At 32.3% G+C, this 20,480-nt stretch overlaps 2 protein-coding genes across 2 annotated transcripts; one reads left to right on the top strand and one right to left on the bottom strand.

Moving 5' to 3' along the window:
* Nucleotides 1–1,963: 1,963 nt before the first annotated feature.
* Nucleotides 1,964–10,004, top strand: LOC143065205 (uncharacterized). Its single transcript, XM_076238625.1, has 7 exons — nucleotides 1,964–2,177; nucleotides 3,697–3,790; nucleotides 4,479–4,612; nucleotides 6,466–6,553; nucleotides 7,622–7,722; nucleotides 8,780–8,903; nucleotides 9,816–10,004. Exons 1-7 carry the CDS (start codon nucleotides 1,996–1,998, stop codon nucleotides 9,909–9,911), a joined length of 819 nt encoding a protein of 272 aa, XP_076094740.1. The 5' UTR covers nucleotides 1,964–1,995; the 3' UTR covers nucleotides 9,912–10,004.
* A 1,676-nt stretch (nucleotides 10,005–11,680) lies between these two features.
* On the bottom strand, nucleotides 11,681–17,020 carry LOC143062591 (uncharacterized). The gene is made up of 8 exons (XM_076234255.1): nucleotides 16,540–17,020; nucleotides 15,786–15,948; nucleotides 15,114–15,314; nucleotides 14,500–14,700; nucleotides 13,801–14,198; nucleotides 13,190–13,444; nucleotides 12,682–12,780; nucleotides 11,681–12,184 (listed from the first exon to the last, which is right to left on the bottom strand). Exons 1-8 carry the CDS (start codon nucleotides 17,008–17,010, stop codon nucleotides 11,681–11,683), a joined length of 2,292 nt encoding a protein of 763 aa, XP_076090370.1. The 5' UTR covers nucleotides 17,011–17,020.
* Nucleotides 17,021–20,480: the final 3,460 nt, after the last annotated feature.

The following is a 20,480-nucleotide window of genomic DNA, read 5'->3' on the forward strand; positions in this document are numbered from 1 at the left end:
GACAATCGGGAAGACACCGCATTTTGCTGTTTTTTTTTTTGTTTATTCTACTAATTCTACATTGGCTAGGGGTATTAGGTGGGGGGGCTTTGATATCACAAAACATGTTACCCCATCCGGCCGCATGCTTTATGACCGACCATTGTCGTACAGCAAGAATAGACTTATATATTCTTTTGTGTTTTTATTGAAAATTTTATTTTTCGTTATAAATTTAGTATCGTTGCAGCGACCAATGTGACGATTTTGATGTTTTTCAGAGAAGTCAAACTTTTTGTGATAAATATTAGAAATAGCAAATTCGTCCTCTATCATCATAACACTGTTGTATCCTCTGAATAGTAGCATTATCTCTCTCCTCAGTTCGTTAGTTTCCTGATCATTTTACATTTTGAGAATCAGAGGACATTGTTTCATTAAATCGGTGTCATTCATATATTGGTTTGTCATTGCACTTATCAGTTTGAGAGATGTCAACGATAGACAGAAAATACATGAGAAGAAATATAACCAAAATTTAGACTTGAAAGGAAAACTATAAATATGAGGTACAAAAGTCTATGTTTTGGCAAAATTATGTTCGTGAATGTTTGAATTTTGAAAGATTAAATACAAGTAAAATTAGAAACAATAAAATTCGCAATTTTATCATGATGACAAATGATATAAACCCAGAAACAAAAGAATTCGCAATTTTATCATGATGAAAAATGATATAAACCAAAATCTAATATTAAAGCCAAATTTCACTATAGTGACGAATAGCCAAAGACAAAAAAAAATCGATGACAATGGTCACTCAAAACATGTTGTAACAATCGACGGTATAAAAATCCTCAACGAATCAGAACGAGAGAGGGGTTTGTTAGAATATTTGTAAGAACAGAGATTTACGAAAGATTGAAATATGTATGTAATATCAATGAAGCTAAAGCAACTTAGTTTTCATTGGGAAAAAAAATAAAAACTTTAACCCACTGGATAAAAATGTATTTTTACTTTTCTTGCGAGTAGACTTATTTAGTAATGTATTTTCCGTCTTAATGTTCTCTGACAATAGGAATACATTTGCACCTGAAAGGGGAAAAAATAGGGCTTAAAAATGGAGGTGGGATTCTTGCTGCCTTGTAGGCCCATTGGGCGGTTTTCCATTGTTATGTCTGATTGTCGTCTCTTTGACATATTTCCCCGTTATCATTCTCTATTCTACTTTGATTGGAAATTGATTTGCCAATGTATGTCCTTCTCGTTCTTTATTTTGCCAAATCGTTCAAAAGCCAAGTTTACAGACATATCCCAGCAATTACAATTGGGTTAAATGTAACAAAACCCCAACACAATGTTGCTACAGCTTTAAGGTACGGTACTCACATGTGAAGGTTAAGTTTGAAATATAAGAAAAATACAGCCATAATGTGCAATAAATACAGGGGTGGGGGCAATTTAATTATTTAGAGATCTTTCTGTCAATAAGTACACATAAATTTCGGATTTTTAGTTAATCAAGTGTGTCAAACACGTCTTTACAACCTTCGGTATAATATAAATTAGACTTGGGAGTATCTTAAGAAATATACTATGATTGAATAACTTAAATGTGTAAAAAAAAAATATTCGGAAGTATAATATTTCGATACTGCATAAGTATTTAGTGTTTTTGTTTAAAGTAATGATAACTAAGGTATGACATTTTACCCGTGAAAGCAATTTTGAAACATAATACCTCTAATTGTATTTTTCATATAAGGCTGATATTTTTATAATATTAAAACCAAAAGAATAACTGCATCACCAATCCAAACAAAGCGGATCCCTATTTTTTTTAACATGTATCATTTATGTGGGGCAATCTGAACCTTGATTATAATTTATCAATTTTTCTTGATAAATCAAAACAAAGAGTAAAATGATTAGTTTATCTGACTGTGTTACACTGATACATCACATGCCTTTGATTATCTTGTGATATGGACGAATACTTTAATCTGGACCAACATGGCGGACGTCACACAGCTGATATTCTTCACCCTTGTTATATTGACATGTTACGTTTATTCCGATGATCCACATCCCATTATAGATGTTTGTAGACAGAAAAGTCCATGCCTGTGCGAATATTCCAATGGGGACTTCGTAGATCTCACATCTCTGTCTAATGATAATGACACAGAACCCAGGTAAGATGTAGCGCCTTTTCCACTGAGATCAATTCACTCAGAAGTATATATATAGAACTTCAAAAAACATTTAGAATTTGAATAAATAGAGGAATTTGAATAGTATAACATCAGCATGTTATTCGTCGCTATACATTACTACTAAAGTCTTGATACAATAAAATTGAGAAAAGAAATGGGGAATGTGTCAAAGCGACAACAACCCGACCAGAGCAGACAACAGCCGAAGGCCACCAATGGGTCTTCAATGTAGCGAGAAACTCCCGCACTCGTAGGCGTCCTTCAGCTGGCCCCTTAAAAATATGTATACTAGTACAGTGATAACGGACGTCATACTAAACTCCGATTTATACACTGATACCCACATTTGGCATCCTTAAACAACATGAACTAGTTTTATATTTATTATGCTTAAATTCAAAAGTACACATAAAAAACTTTCACACTGCGCATTTTTTATATAAAGATTGAAGAACTTTTTTAAATGGCTCTGTTTTTTAAATAATATCAAATTATTTCAAAAGACAAAACACTTCACTGACGACCAAACACAAAATTACAAAACTCGAAGCCCTCCTGAAACGACGGTCAACTCAGTAGGTGATTCGGAAGGGTACACAGTGCCTCCTATCCTGTAGGCATTCGTCATGTTCCACATGACAGTGCCAATCCGGCGATGACTCGCATTCGGAGGAAATAATACAGAACTGTGGTAACGACAAGCAAAACATATCCTTGGTCAGATTTGTCGTAGATATTCTGTATGGGGCAACCAAATCCTGTACAATTGAAAACCCTTAATTGTTTCATTACATTTCACATAAGCAGCAAACCAACAAAGAGGTCATGGTAGAAAGAGCAAGTAATGGAATAGTATATCCGCGGGAGATATATTTTCCATATTTTATATTCAATATGCAGATGTTGCTGCACTTTTGCAAAAATCTGTCCTGGTAGAAACAAATATAATATTTGATGCACACCCATTCTAGATGATAAACATTTACAAACATTCAAAATGGTTCTTCTTGTGACAGCATAAAGGTAGGAACCAATTTTGTACATAGTTTAGCTATTCCTCTTCTTCACTCAAACAGTAAAGTTTATAAGTACATAGATAATTGCTTATTATAAGCGATTCCATCTGTGATTGATTGTCCTTGATGGGAATGACACGCTTTTTGGGATATGTGATAGGAAGGTAATAAAAGCGGAGATGTGGGATAATGGGGGTTAAAAATATGGAGATTTGGAGGTAAACGCATTTTTTAGAAAACGTAAGTTAAACTCACAAAAAAGGGGAGGTTGTGGAAATATGTACCCGTGTCACCCCTTCGTTATTGTTACTGTATATTTTTTTTTATACATCATTTTTCAAGAAGTACACTAGAATTGTAAATAGTATATATCACTTTCAGGATCTTATTATATATTGAGCAGAATATTGTTTTCCCGTTGGATGGAGCAAATTATGATATTGACAGTGATCTTGCTTTATATATATATATATATTATTTAGGTTTAAAGATATTCCATCTGAAATATTTGGTGGAGCAAAGTACTCATGGAATCCTTGTCATCTATTTAGTGAAGGAGAGTGCGCAAACGTCACGGTAACAATATTTTATCTTTAATATTGGATTGCAAATGTTCGGGATTTTTTTTTATATATGTTTCAAATCCGCTCATAGTATTGTTTGCGTAAACATTAAAACTGTATTTTAGATTGCTGTTTAATTTCGTACCTTAATTGAATTTTTATCTGATTTAAGCGTCACTGTTAATCTAGGACATCATGGTGGATAAAGAAATAGAATACAAATAGCCTGACTTAGATGGAGAGTTTTCTTATTGGCACTCATACCACATCTTCTTATATTATTCTGCTCATTATAAGTTAATGATATGTTCTAATTATGCAAGCATTTTACTTTGCAATGACTACAAAGGTGATAAATTTTAATATATACAGCCTCCTCCATTTATAACTGCTGTTTCCTTTGAATCTTAAATAAGAAATCAAATAAAACAAATGTTTATGTTATTACGCATATGTTTGCGTTATGACGCAACGGTTTGCGTTTTTACGCAAATGCTTGCTTATTTCGCAAATGTTTACGTTATATAATGCAAAGGTTTGCGTTGTAACGCAAAGATAGGAAAATTTTTTTTTATAAAAAATGTGTCGCGCTAATACGCTTCCGTACATGTATCTCTTTAACATTGTATATCTTCAGTTGACTTTAATTTAAAAAAAAAAACATTGTAAGGCGTACAAGAGGGAGACATTTTCTTTTTTAGATGTGTGAAGTTATTGCTGGGGCACCAATTCCGAAATATGTACCAATTGGAAATATGATGAACGCAAAGTTCGATCATAACGAAGTAAATGGCGACCTTCAACTTCAATATGGTATAACAGGTGAAGAGAACAGGTAATGGATCTTGTAATCGAGTTGTAATCAAAAGTACTCAGACAGAAATGAGGTATCATTCATTACCTTAATTACAAACAGTAAAGGAGTAGGTCTAGTTAGACCCCTTTCAATCTAATTAAAAACCGATCTCTCATCGCTCCTGTTTCGTGACATATCAGAAACAGGAGCGATGAGAGATCTGTTTTTAATTAGATTGGACCCCTTTTTGGCCCCAAAATTTCAGCAGTTTACGAAATTGTTAAAATATAAACTGTTAGCTATTTACTGGAAAGTAAAATACTTCTGTTACATAAATATGGGTTGTTTTTTTACCATACAATGCACATATATCGAGTACTAGCATCATTAAGTCACGCTAAATTACTGAAATCTTTACAATTTTGGCATTTGAGTTAAATTTTAGACGGTTTCCGTCTTTAATAGAAGTGGCTGCATTTGTGTCCATTCTTGATATTTAAATCTAAGTTGTATGTGATGATAATGCATAACATATATATAAAGGTTGAGAGTGAACATAGATGCGGCCACTTTCATTTATGGCAAAACACATCTGGATAGTGACACATTTTGGCATATTTGACGATAGATTTTTCATAATTTAGCCTGAATCTGAGCGTCTGTAATGATAAAAACAGTTCAAGTCTTACACATAAATGAATTGAATCGACTGAAGTAGACACTTAAGTGTACAAAAAGTGTCCAAAATCTTTCATCAGACGAACCTGAAATTTGGGGCCAAAATCGGCCTTTACCGGACCTACTCCGTTTATTGTAATGATGTTTAATTAGTTTAAACAATATTTTATTCAAATGAATTGAACTGGATTGGGAAACAGGCATAGCCTATGTCAGCACTCTAATAATGTTAACAAATGATTTGTATTTTATAAATCTTGTTTCTACCGACGTCGCATTGCAATTTATGATACACAAAAAGGGATAACAGCAATCGCAAAACATATCTCGTAGTATTACAGACCACACCAACCACGAACACCGATCCCTCCGAAAGGAAGAAACAATGATCAACAATGGGCAGATAACCCCTGCCCTAGACCATCCACCATATGAGGTCACAATGTATTGGATCGAATGTTTAATTATGGTTAACTGTGTTTAAAAAGTAAACGCAGATATCCAAAACAATAATTACTTTTAAAAACCTTAAAACTATAAGCCAAAACAAAGAGAGTGATTTTGGTATTTGTCAATGAAACTGAACACATTGAACATACAACATACAACAAACAATACAAGTACAAAGACTTGCATTAATTAGAAGCAACAGTAGATTTCCGATGTTCAAATATCATTAAGCATTTTTTTTAAATACAACTCGCAAGTTAAGAAACAAAAACTGTCGCAATCGCATGAATTCCAAAAGGAACGTAATCGGGTACGACAACATAGAAATAACCAATAGTTGTTGTACTGGTCTCGTGGCAAGAAAATAGTTAAGCCGAGAGAAAATTCTTTTGCAGTACTTTATGTATTGTTGGTTAAAATTTTTGGATAGGACACTGATACAAGTTTTATATAAACAAATTGTCTAATGAAAAATCCGTGGCAGTACTTTATGTATTGTTGGTTAAAATTTTTGGATAGGACACTGATACAAGTTTTATAAACAAATTGTCTAATGAAAAATCCGTGTTGAATTTAGTGTTTATTATAGTACCTTGACAAATAGAAAAACAAAAATTGTAAGAACGCAGACACTTTTCAGTATCATTTTCCATAAGGACTTTATACAGTGTTCAAATATTAATGAGTTCTAAGCCACATGCACACGCACATAGAAACAGTTTAAATGTAATGTATAATCTGTAATCACTATTCACTATTCACAGGACAGCATATTTAATATTGTTCTGTGATAAAACCCAGGAAGGACAATTCATAGTCAAAGGTGAAGAGCCTGCAGGGAGTGGTAAATATGTAAGTTATTAAGTCATATACTAGTAGATCAATATCATACTTTTAATGCTTTAAAGATTTTTCATAAAATATTAACACCATATTCAATTCAAATGTTAGACGTATGATGCACTTAAAATCCATCCATTTGTTTTATGTACCATCGAGAAATCCGTATTTCTTAACAAATAGACCACTTTCGAGTTCATCCGTCACCGGAAAAATCTCGTCAATTAGACGCACCTTTATGACGTCATTTACCAGATAGAGGGGGTCGCCTGTATCCCTGCACTATTTACGTTCATCAAGCGTCTTAGTGATCGTCATTGTGCAAGATAAACTAGAAATAATGGTTGTTCTGTAGGTACTTAATGACAATTCCCTAATGACAGCAATGCTGATTGTCAATTTTGAGAATTCAATTTCCCGAATAATTTGTACAATATAGAATTATAGTTTTCCAACCACTCGCTCAACATTGGAACGGAAGTGACGACGCCCCTAAACGCACATATGACGTTCACTAAAACCAGAGTTTTTGACGGAAATGCATCGAACTCGAAAGTTGTCTATTGTAGTCATATAGATCTGCTCGGAACGAAAAAGTCATGACCCATGTTTAAAAGAAAACATGCAAAAATCCTTTCGGGATTCTAAAAGAATTTAGGGAGCTACCATTTGATTTTTATGGGGGGCTAGGATGAAAAATTTTGTCCTGCATTTTTTTTTAGCTGTAATCTCTGTCCTGCCTTTTTATTTTTCACTCTGTTCGGTCCTGCCTTTTTTTTTTTAGTTTATCCTGACTTTTTTTTACCTTAATTGTCGTCCTGACTTTTTTTTTTGTAAGTGTCTCATCCTGCCTTTTTTTTTTACTCAAAACTCCTGTCCTGCCTATTTTTTTCAAATTTCATCCTAGCCCCCCCATAAAAATCAAATGGTAGCTCCCTTAGTACAGGAAAGTAAACATTGTTGAAGATTTATAGAACTGAAAGAAATAGACCATAACATGTATGATAGAACGAATAAATCCAATTATAATCACATCTGATTCCACAAAATACATACATTCTCATATGTTTTCGTTTGCAGTACTTTGAGTTACATAGCAAGCATACATGTCGATTTACGACGTCTCCAACTATATCAAATCCGGACAGTGGTTTGAGTGCAGGATCCGTAATAGGTATAATGTAAGTATTAATAAACGGAAGAAGTAAATGTGTAAAGAGCACACTAAAAAAATTTACACTTAATAGGAATATCAAATCAGTCTAATTGAATAAAGCAAGTAGCATATTACGAACATTACATTTTTGAAAACTATTTGTTAACAATCCCTATTGGAGATGTAAAAAAAGGCAACATTAAGAGTGGGGCTTGTAAAAATTATAATAATTAAGGTAGCAACCATTCAACTCCAAAGGGGGTATGGATTTTAGCCTGCGTCAGAAAAAAAGCGCGGAATTTTTGTTTTCTTTCTATGCTATCAATCAAATTATTTTAGAATTTAACACTATAAGGTATTATATGGAAAATGTGAATTCAGAATAATTTTTGTTGTCATCTGCTAGACCACAACCCTGAAGTTAAATGGTTGTTCCCCAACCATACATGTAGCTCTATAAATTAAGGCACCCTTAAATTTGTATCCTGAGTGAAGATGTCTGTCCTGTGGGTTTCATCTGACTTTTATTTATTTATCTCCTTTGAATGGTTTATAATTTGTCAATGTTAACTAAGTTTTCGTTTTTATGTTCTTTTTCGAGATACGTGTACTATTTTAAGTAGTATGTCAACTATAGGTGATGCATTATTTTGATTTAAGGTGTTTCAGAATTCATCTGACCTTGACCTAATTTACATGGCTCCTTTGAAAACATTAGGTGTCTGTGATAAAGTACGTTACTAAGATACAATTAGCAACATATCAACAATATTTTGAAAATGAACTGGTTGTAAGCTGTATAAAAGTACGTTAGTCTGACCTTCATCCTATTTGAATGGTTTTAGTACATATTTAGCCGTTGGTTACTCCTTTGAGGGATGTCAAATTTTGCTTTTTTATCATCCTACGACTCCGATATAAAATCTGCATGTTTATTTCAAAAATGGCTAATGTGGTGATTCTTTTTGGAGATTATAATATGTTCTTTTGCATCATATCTATCGTACTCGGGAGTAGGTTGTTTTTGTTTTTAAACCATTATGATTGACCAACACAAAATTATGATTGTTTTCATACTGTAGAATTGCTTGTTTAATTGGAGTATATTTACTGGGAGGTATGGCATATCAAAAGATAAATGGAGCTACAGGCAAAGAAATAATACCTAATTATCCGTTCTGGTCAGCCGTGGGCTCCTCAATAAAGGTATGTACTTTATATTTGGATATTCAAAGCCTTTAGGTCTCGATATTTGCTACTGTCGCTGCACTTTCAATCCCCAAAAATATCAGCAGCCAAGTAGCAATTACTGCGGTATTTATGAATCTACTGTAGATTTCGAATAAAACCACCTCGGTCTAAGTTTTTGCTCTAAACCATTCATTTTTTTTTTCAAACTTTCCTATCTTGAGCAATGTTAATGAATTTTATAATAATCTTTTTTTCATAATAATAATCAGATACGCGTGGTGTGCACACAATTGTTATCGTTCGTATTTATGAAATATAATTGTCATTATAAATTTTGATACATCGGTGGAACGTCCTCTCGTGTAGTAGTTTTTTCGGAACGTAGCAATCGACAATTTCTAAAAAATAATGGTACAAATATATATAAAAAAAAGAATATGTGGTATGATTGCCAATGAGACAACTCCCCACAAGCGACCAAATGAGACAGAAATTAACAACTATTATAGATCACTGTACGGCCTTCACAAAAGAGAAAAGCACACACCGCATAGTCAGCTATAAAAGGTCCCGAAATGACAAATGTAAAACAATACAAACGAGAAAACTAACGGCATAGATTATATAATGATATATAGTTTATACAAAACAAATTAATACTTGTATACAAAACAAAGCTTGAAGATAAAAAATGAATAAAATAGGACTGTATATTCATGAGACAAGGTGATGGTATTGATGAAGTACTATATTTTATTCAGATAGTAAACGTCCAATATTAGTTCTTATTCAGATACAGGTACAGTTATACATATGTGGAGTGGTCCGTGCAATAATTGAGATTATGATAAATAAAATTCACTAATGTGTAAAATTTAAAAAAAAACTAACTATATAACTTTATATAATGTATGGTATTTCTTGTAGGCTGGGGTAGTTTATGTCTTTACATGTGGAAGAAAATCTGAATACGACGAAATTGACGAAAAACAAAGAATAAACCAACAACCACAACAAATCTAAATATATTGACTCATAGAATGTCGTTCTCTGTGTGAACTGTTTATTCTTGTTTATAAAATGACTACTGTGTGTAAATGACATAATAAAAGATAATAACGAAATTATGTGAATATTGTTCTATAATAGTCAATTTGAACATAACCCCAGATATGTTTACTGTACGTTTGTTTCATATACAAATCTCCATCTCGAATTACTGTCATGTTTTATGTTTTTCGTACGAAAATGTCAGTTCTATAAATGGTAATATGATGATGTTTAAGTGGAGAGAGAAGCCAGCTTGTACTTCAACTTTCACGTTGTGACGACTTATAATAACTTCTATTTTACGGATATTACAGGATAAGAAGAAATAAAATCCCCAAAAGTGGGTCATATTGAAATATATTTATCATAAGTCTGGTTCCAGTGCGTACAGTGTCAGTATAACACATTTCAAATGTTTTTTTTTCTATTCTCTGTCTAAATTTGTCATCTGCTATTTAAATATCTGCAAAAGAAACTTTTTTGGAATGTTTTATGATAACATAAAAATATAACTTCTTTATTATTCTACGCATCAGTTTTTTTCCTTTTCTACAAACTAAATTCAATCGAATTATATTGAATGCATGTCTATCCTCTTCTCGATACTATAGATCAGACAACAGTTACATTGTATCTGCAAATGAATGTGGAGATATATAGTGAATATATTATATGTAAGGTGTGACCGAGGCTTAAAATGTAAATTAGCACGTTTCTTGCATAACATTGAAGTTAAAAGAAAATTCAAAACATTTGGTGAAAAAAGTAAGTGAATAACCTTTTATCATGTTTATGCTTTTACCAACAAATATAAAAATTACAACAATATAAACTTGTTAACAGTGAATTTACGTGTTGGAAACCAAAATCACAACAGAAAAATATTAATATTACACCAAAAGGAGTAGTTATATCACATAAATGAAGAAATGAGTCTATCGTGTAACTGTGGTTACCATTTACAGTACAATATTTGACACATAATGACATGTTATTAAGCTGGTATTCGGCCAACTTCTACACTTTGTTCATAGTTTGAGTGTAGCGTAATACAAACGGATTCCATTTAGAATTAAATGTTTGGTTGTTTGAACTCATTTGAAAGTACCAAACATATCAATCTTCGCAGTTAAGCATAAACAAAATGTCATACTGCTATCGGCAACAGGGTAGACAAAAAGGGTATAAAGATGAAACATATATTAATATGGTGATATATCATAAACGTACGTTCCTGTTACAAAAAACAACACGACGCTGGCGGTTATTTTTCTAACCTTTGAAAATCAAATTTAAGAAGTATTTTTCAGTACAATTTATTTATTATTATACAGAATAAAAAATATATGGAAGTTTTTACTCTTGAGCACCATTTTATTGGCCACGAAGAGAAAAAAATAAAGAAATTTTTGCTTAATAACCCAATATTTTTTTATCGACATGGAAACATGAGATACTAAGTATCGCACCCCAATAAATACATGTTTCAATATATTCTTGTATATGCACACTGGGTTTGTTGAAATAAGTTGCTATTTCAAACTGATTGGTTACATTAAGCTGACATTTTAACAATTATAAAGAATAGCAATCCTTAATTATCATTTTTACGGGGTTTACCAGTCCATTCAATCGTCAATAACGTATTTGACTTTCATGTTTTCATCTGAAAGGCATTGGTCGAACGGTCATTTAAGTATTAATTTGCACATAGACGGCTAACTCGAATAATTCAGCGCCCTCTATCGGTCAGCATCCTCTCGGTTCCAGTCCATCAAACCCTCTCTTAAAACATTACATGCATAATTAAATTTGAAATCTTCCTTTTTCGAGCTACAGGTGGTATTATCTGAATTACAACTGGTATTTGTGTTGCCAGCAGGATTTCCTTCTAAAAGATGTTCGAAATGCTTGTACTGGCAAGTGTCTTTATGCTTTTGTCGGCACCTTCCATCTATGGCAAATGTTTTCGGACAGCCAGGGTATCCACATTTAATTCTATTGTCATTTTCAGGCTGATCTTTTCCAACTTGATCAAACTTGAACTCTTCGGTTGCAATGAAATCCTTAACAATGTCATTGGCAAGCTTATCCAGAAAGTATTTTTTTTCTGTATCGTCTTTTCCAACTATTGCATCAAAGTCATCTAATGATGTTAGCCCAAGAATCTGCAGTGCTGCTAACAGAATGTGACCTTTCGTTACAAACCTTAAAAACTCCCGACAATCATTCACTGCATTCTTAACCTACAAATAATAAAAAAATAAATAAAGATGCAATCAGGAGGAAAATTTTGACCCATTTCTTTAAATACATGTATGCATGAAAAATTTGTCGTCATTAAGCAATTATCTAGACTGTTAAGAAAGGCTGTATAATACCATATATGTTGTAGGGGTGTTTTAAAGTATTTTCTCGAGCATTTACACTGAATCTACTTCTTTATTATTTTTCTCCATAGCATAGCTAAACTACATTTCATAATGCATGCCAATAAGTCGATATTATATTATATTCAAGCACATTTCGTTTTTATTCGTATGTCATGGTATGGTAATGAAAACTACAGAATGTGAAATTTTTTCGTTTAAGTAATTTCACATTGATAACAAATTTTGCAGTCGTATAAAAATGGATATGAACTAATTATTTGTGATTTGATAATATCATGACAATGCATATATCAATAAATCAAGTTAATAAACAAAAATAAAAATAACCACACACTGATTAATGTACGAACCTCTGAATTAACGCCACGTCTGTCGAATTGATTCCTCAGCTGAAACAGAGTTCCCTTTTCTCCTGATGAAGATCCTTTATACAAAAGGTTGTATGATTCCTGAAAAAAAGATAATCATGAAATAAATTCTCATATTGTTAGTTTCTGAAAAAACACATAGACATATATTTGTTTACTTTTAATATAATTAGATTTATCTTTTGAACAATTGAATGGTATTTCTTACATGTACATTGTACCTGTTAATTAGCAATTACAATTTAATAAAGTTCATAAATGTAGATTACAATTAAAAGATATTATTTTTATGGTTGAAAGTACATCTCTTTTATGTTTATATTAATAAAATCAAAAATACTTGCAATGGTTGTTCCAAAATTAAACTGTTCAAGCAATCTTTCTTGAATAATCATCACTGTCAAATTTTAACAAGTGCCTTTCTTCCCCCCTACATTTAATTAATTCTGGAAAAGCCTTAATACAATTTCATAGTTTGACTTGCACCTACCTGTAAAGATATAACATGACCGTGCCAATCTTCACTTTTCCAAGTAAAGCCATCCAACCTATCTTCAGCTGTGATAGCATCAAGCCTTGCACGACTAGCTGCTTCTCCCCTCTCAACACTAAGAGCGTCACCACCAAGTAAAATAGGCATCATTTTACCGTCTTTTGTTCTTGGTACATACTGTTGAAGGTGCTCAACCACTTGTATCATCTGCTCTGTTATGTTTTCATCTTTTTCTAGTATACCCAAGGGAATCTGAAATGAAATTATGACAAATATGTAATAAAAGAAGTGTTATTGGTATTACAACCTTTAAAAGAAATGTCAGTACTAAAAATCAAATTGAATTTAATTCACAGAAGCAGATATAAACAAGTTTTGGTAAGATGACCTATAGTTGTTAAATTCTGTGTCATTTGGTCTCATGTTGAAAGTTGTCTCATTGGCAATCATACCACATCTTCTTTCCAATATGTCAAAAATAAAATTACATATATCATGTTTATATATAAATGCATATTCATTTAAAGTTTTTACCCCTGTATAATCATGCTGTTTAATCAATGTCCTTTATTTTAATGCATACATATACTTGAATTACATGTACTTACAACATTACTCTTTTCTGCTGACAACTTTGAATATGGGTGCTGTATGTGGAACTCAACTAAGTCTTGGCTATCTTTAAGTGTTGGTACAAATTCAACTAATGCTCTTTTGATCAATGTTCTGAAATTTGAATGCAATGCTTCATAGTCTTCATGGTTTGGTATAAAGGCTTCATTGTGAATAGACAAAATGTCTGCTTGTGGATGGAGAGCATCTTTGGTGTTGTCCGTAATTCTATGTTGAACTGCTATTGAATGGACAAGATTGTGAGTTTTGTTGCTGGTTTCCAGTGTTTTATGTCTAGTCTTTTGTCGACAATTTAAGTTGTCCATCACTATTTCAAAGGAGGTGTTTCCAGAAATTGCTTCATCAGCAGTTGTAGTGAATGGTGAATCCATATCTGAAAAAGAATAATTGTTTTATATATTTCAACTCTATATTATTAGAAATGGAGTTTCATAAAAATGACAATATAGATTGAATAGTTTATGTACCTTTAATCATGTCTATGTCATCTGTTTAAGGAAATTAAAAAAAAAATAAAAAAAATAAAGTAATATGGATATAATCAATCATTGAAGAAGAAAATTTCTTTGCCAATTCATTTACAGTTGTTAAGCATATTTTGATAAAGATCAATTTGTAGAAATTCAAATTATATATATATATAGTAAACAGGTGGAAAAACCAAAATATCATACCTGGACTAGTGTTATCCTGGAGTATAAAATTTCCTGGAGTTTTCTGTAAGGACGTATCCATGTGTACGTCACTGTCAGCTGCAGAGGTTGAAATTGGTTCAGCTGTGTAGATAACTGGTGATTCCTCAATGCATGTATACGGTGTATTAGGAGTCACTAGCTCGTTGTCTGTTTCAACTGTGTGGGCATAACAGTGATCACCTTCAAAGTGATAAAAAAAGTAATATGTTTAAAAAATCAAAAGTGAGTTCATGTAACTGACTTTAAAATGCTTAGTTTTTACAGCACATTTCAGTCAGTATGTATCTAATGATATCTTTGGTTAGCTTGCTTGTTAGCTGAACCGTGAAGTCATTGTTAGGTAAGGTAAACTTCCCTCCTTTAATAGTAGCTTAGTCCTACAGAGAGATAGATTTTTTATCTGTTGGGCTAGTCTACTATTAAAGGAGGGAAGTTTACCTTACCTAACAATGACTTCACGGTTCAACTAACAGGCAAGCTAACCAAAGATATTACCATTAGCTACATACTGACTGAAATGTGCTGTAAGTCAAAAATTAATGCAAGCATGCGTTATTTACTATTGAGAATCCCAAAAAATCCAAATATCATACCTGGACTAGTGTTATCCTGGAGTATAAAGTTTCCTGGAGTTTTCTGTAAGGATGTATCCATGTGTACCTCACTGTCAGCTGCAGAGGTTGAAATTGGTTCAGCTGTGTAGATAACTGGTGATTCCTCACTGCATGTATACGGTGTACTAGGAGTCACTAGCTCGTTGTCTGTTTCAACTGTGTGGGCATAACAGTGATCACCTTCAAAGTGATAAAAAAAGTAATATATTTAAAAAATCAAAAGTGAATTCATGTAACTGACTTAAAAATACTTAAGTACCTTGATCAAAAATTAATGCAAGCATGCATTATTTACTATAGTGAAACACTGAATAGGTGGCATAAATATATTAAAGATCTATTTAATTAATTATATAAAAAAAAATAGCAAAAATTTCTAAATATGATTTTAACCCATCTTTTTTGTTAAATTGCCCATTTTTTTTTTGGAAATCTAAATAACTGACAGATTGAAGTTTGAAGTTAAAAAAAATCATTCAGTACACACATGACACATATGATTTATATATTGGGTAAAAATAATGAACATAATGAATTAAAAAGAAACATTAATTTCAACATAAATGTATTTCATTCTTCTCAATTTTATGACTAATTAAAAATATTCATAATGACGAATGACTTGAAACATTTTAATATTTGAATGCTTACTTGATGATAAGTCTTGTCTGCTAGTGTCCTGGTTGTGTTGATCAGAAACTGCCTTTGCCCAGTTCTTAACAGGGATATCAAAGGATTCACATATCTGATCTATCCGACTTAGTGTGGACTTGTAAGAGGTGGAAAAGCCTGCTCTGTTAAATGTACTGTACACCTATAGAAAATACATGTAAATAGTTTATTAATTAAAACAGTTTATCCTACATGTATATCCATTTTAACAAGAATGCATCTACATACATGTATATGAATATATTTTTTTTTTTTTAAATTTAATAACTATGGGCAATACTGTATAAGACAGCTGCTACATGTAACTGTTAATATGATACATATACTTTATTCAGTATAGGTTTGTCTCACTGTTGAAGGCTTTTTGGTAACCTAGGTTTACCATTTCTCATCATCAGGGCATTGGTAAATTAGTATTATATAAAATTGAACATCTCCTTTCTTCTATAATAAAACATTTTATGTAGGTTCTCGCAATTTGAAAGTAATAATCATACATGTACAGTACCTACTAGTTGTCTCATTGGCAATCATATCAATCTTTTTTTTTTAATAACACTGTTATTCTTTTTCCAAACTTCATTCAAATAATGTACACAGTCATGAATCTTTATTGTACATGTACACTGTATATAAATGAAAATGTTATCTAAATTTGGTCAAATGTTGAATACATTATATATATATTTAATACATGTAAGTATACATGTACATTAATTAAAAACATAATTACCCTTGTCCTAACATGTCCTCTAAACATAAATACACTATTTATGGACTGAACAGCATTCATCTGATGGTTTCTGTTGAACAGTAAAACTGCCATACTGGAAACCACTCTTGGTGTTTCTTTTTTCTTTTTAAGGCTGCCGGCCACTATGTTCAGGATCTCAAGTGTAAGTGGACAGTTTCTTTCCAACTCTTGATTGGCCGACTTCCAAGAAAATCTTGAAATGTTGCTTCCTCTGAAAGTTGACTCTTTGTTTTTACATAATGCCTGCACCTCTCGAGAAATATTCTTCTTGACAGTATTGACAAGTTCCTTTTTAGCATCTTCTATTGTCAACAGATGATTCAGTGCTGTTTTGTATTGCTTTTGGACAATGGAACGACATGCCAATTTACCAGGTCCTTTTAAGTCTGTTTTCCTTGAGCTGCCCTTAAACTGTAAATGTACCTGAAATTGAAACGCAAATATAAACATTGCTTCATATACATCATAGTAAAGTAATCGTTATTTAAAGTCAGGTTTCATATACATAATATACAAAATGTACACTACATTAACCAGAAACATGCCTAATCTAAATCAATTTTTATGCATATATGAAATAAATGAATCATGGAAGGGACACACATCTTGTATGAACAAAATATACATGTACTGATGTACAAAATTTAAACATTCTAGAAGCTAGCCTGCATATTGAACTCAATGTAAAATGTAGTCATGTTAAGTCTATAATTTTGAAATTACATCAAACTCATCTTTTCATAAGGGAAATCAATATGAATATATATTCTTTTTATTAACAGATTTTAACATGTGCACACACATGTGCATTGTACAGACAGTACAAGTACATGTACATATGTATATATATATATCAAATACAATATTGAATTATTTTATTTAGAAAATAAAGGGTTGAAGTCTTACCTTAGGCTTAACTTTAGGACCAGGTGACTGTGTAACTTGTGGTGTTGGTTTCTCATCTAGAGATTTACATGTAGATGTAAACTGGAGCCTCCTCCTATTCTTCTTTGGGGTCTTTGTTGATGCTTTTCTTTTAGCTTTTGGTGTACAACCAGACTTTGATGGCGTGAAAATATTCCTTTGCCTCTTCCTTGCTGTTGAGCCTAAACATGCTAAAGCTGGTGTTAGTGATGGAAGTGGTAGTTCTGTATCTTCGTTTATCTGTTCATCAGCATCAAATTGTTCTCTACTGACTGACAAATTTGTACTCAAATTAATAAAATTTGTTGATGTTGATGCTTTTAACTTGTCACATAAGTTTCTACATTTGTTCAAACTCACATATGTGGCTTTCAGACTGTTAAAACACTGACTGCAAACGAAAAAACTTGTCTCATCATATCCGATAGCATTCCTGAGCTTCACCTCGTCTACTTCGTAACAAAAAGCCAATGTTTTAATTAGATCAACGTCTTTATGTTGTTTTCCTACACTTCTTCTTCGTTCCTCTTTAAGATTTTCTACATTGAAAACATGCGTACAATGTACACAACACGTTTCTGAATGCTCCATTGATCATGTTGGTAAATATTCCTTTCGCTCCGCCTTTTTTTTGCGCCAATTTTGATTAATTCTATACCCACAATTCATAGCGTTATTTAAATTTCCGGTTGAAGGATTTAATAGGTGAATGCATCCAGGCGTTAATGTAGCGATCGATAGTGAGTCGGAATATAACGACTGGATTATTCGGGTTAATAGACGGCTGCTGTTGTCCGAAGTACTACCCAATAGTAAAAACGTATTTCCAAGAGGAACATCTAGTTTAAAATTCAATATCAGCACTCCTGATTTCTTTCAATCAGACAGGAGGTGATATTCCAAAAAAGTTCTAAAAGCCTAGTGAAATTCAAATATAACAAAGTTTGAATAATTTGATAAAGGAAATTATCAACAGTTTCCCAGTTGTTAATAGCATCAAAATGTCAAGGATTTCCAAATTTCGGTTGAAGACAATTTAAAAAATAAAATTGAAAACTGTTTAAGTAAACTTTCCATCGAAGAATTGAATAAGACTTCGGTTAACAGTGACACCTGGTGTATGCATATTTCGGTAAAGTATTAAGAACAAAATGTACACCCCATATTGAAAAGCTGATAACTCTCCCTCGTCCATCTTGTTCGATGACTATGGACAACGAGGATAATCATGTTGATTGGTATAGAAAGCTACACCAGACCACACAATGAGATGTTACAATGATAGTGAACATGCATTTAGCGTGGCAATATTCTTTTACAGGAAATCAAAAATAACTTTCCCATATTTGAACCCGGCACACCATAACAGACATTTCGTCACATACTTAGCAAGAACAACAAATGTACTTATTATTTTTTTTTCGTTCTGCTAAATATTTCCAAGTAGAAGTAAAGTAAGCAACAATCAATCAGCATATTTATCTTGTTAAGCAGAAATACGCACACAGAAAATTTGATACCCTATAACAGTTATGAATAAATTGAGCAGAATCAGTCAAAGATCTACCATCACGTGGCATTTTACAGGAGTATGAAGAAAGATTGGTCAATTGTGAGTTCAAAAAATAAATAAGATATATAGTACGACATGTCTTCCCGATGGTCGTTTACGTAAGCTATATAAAAAAAGAAGATGTGGTTTGATTACCAATGAGACAACTCTTCATAAGAAATCAAATGACACCAACATTAACAAAGTAACTATTGGTCACCGTACGGCCTTCAACAATGAGCAAAGCACATTTAAAAAGATCGAATAGTCGGCTACAATAATCACCGAAATAACACATGTAAAACAATTCACACAAAAGCACTAATGGCCTAATCAATGTACAAAAAATGAACGAAAAACAAATATGTAACACAGCAACAAACGACAACCACTGCATTACAGGCGCCGGACTTGGGACAGGCACATATATACTGAATATGTTGGGGTTAAACATCTTAGTGAGATCCCCACCCTCCTTTTATCTGTGAAATCGGTGTAACAGTACAACATGAAATACATCTAACAAAAACACAGAATAGACGTGGCCGGGTACTTGTGTATCCCAATAACAAAAAGACACCAAGTACATATCTAAGAATACTCGCAATTTCTGGAAGCTAGTTCACATCCAATAACAACTATAATAAAACAAATCAGGCATCTAAGACTAAATAATTCATCAGTGCACATCCAAAATCCAAAGAATTTAGTGCAAAGACTTCATAAACCGTCAGAGAAAAACATGACATTGTGTAATGCCAAGATACACAAAATATGTAGTTTGCTTTTGATTTACTGATAATAAAATCAATATTAATACCAATGAAAATAATATTTAAAGATCTAATTACAGTGTTGAATTGGTAACCTTTTAGAATACGTTTATTTCAAGTATTGATAAGTTTACTAGAATCGTTTCTAAATTTCCAGGCACGGTAAACAACATTTTCGTAAAAATGAGGATGTGCTATCCTGTTTAGCATGTACATATATCGGTTAAAGAAAACAACTGAGGGTATCAGTCAGATCATGGAAGTAATATTACTTCCATGGTCAGATTTAATGTATGACATATGCATAGGTAATTGTCATGAATAAACATGTAATATTTGACACTGAACGTCATTCATCCATCAACCATACAAACTGTGATTACTAGTCATAGGACAAAAGTGAGCTCCCATTAAAAAAATGTCCCATCATTTCAACTAAAATCGATATTTTTCAAAAAATGATTACCAAGTAACTCTATGAGCGATGTTTATAAAATAAGATGCAAAAATGTCTGAAGTTTAATTGTTTATTTGGCTATAAATTTGGTGAGGTGCGTTTTTATTATCTAATTGGTTAAACACAAATGCAAATTTTTACAATTTTAATTTGGTTAAAATACGTAGCAAACTTTTCAAGAACTATTTTTCTTTTTGCTCACCTCGTCATAAAT

This window comes from Mytilus galloprovincialis, chromosome 2, assembly GCF_965363235.1.
Source record: "Mytilus galloprovincialis chromosome 2, xbMytGall1.hap1.1, whole genome shotgun sequence".
In the NCBI taxonomy this organism is placed as follows: domain Eukaryota; kingdom Metazoa; phylum Mollusca; class Bivalvia; order Mytilida; family Mytilidae; genus Mytilus; species Mytilus galloprovincialis.

Coding starts and splice junctions, on each gene's coding strand:
- LOC143065205 (XM_076238625.1), top strand. CDS start 1,996: ATGGCGGACGTCACACAGCTGATATTCTTCACCCTTGTTATATTGACA. Junction 2,178..3,696: donor GATAATGACACAGAACCCAG/GTAAGATGTAGC, acceptor TATATTATTTAG/GTTTAAAGATATTCCATCTG. Junction 6,554..7,621: donor CTGCAGGGAGTGGTAAATAT/GTAAGTTATTAA, acceptor TTTCGTTTGCAG/TACTTTGAGTTACATAGCAA.
- LOC143062591 (XM_076234255.1), bottom strand. CDS start 17,010: ATGTTTATATTTGCGTTTCAATTTCAGGTACATTTACAGTTTAAGGGC. Junction 14,199..14,499: donor CCAGGATAACACTAGTCCAG/GTATGATATTTT, acceptor ATTCTTTTTCAG/ATATGGATTCACCATTCACT. Junction 12,781..13,189: donor GTCATGTTATATCTTTACAG/GTAGGTGCAAGT, acceptor TCTTTTTTTCAG/GAATCATACAACCTTTTGTA.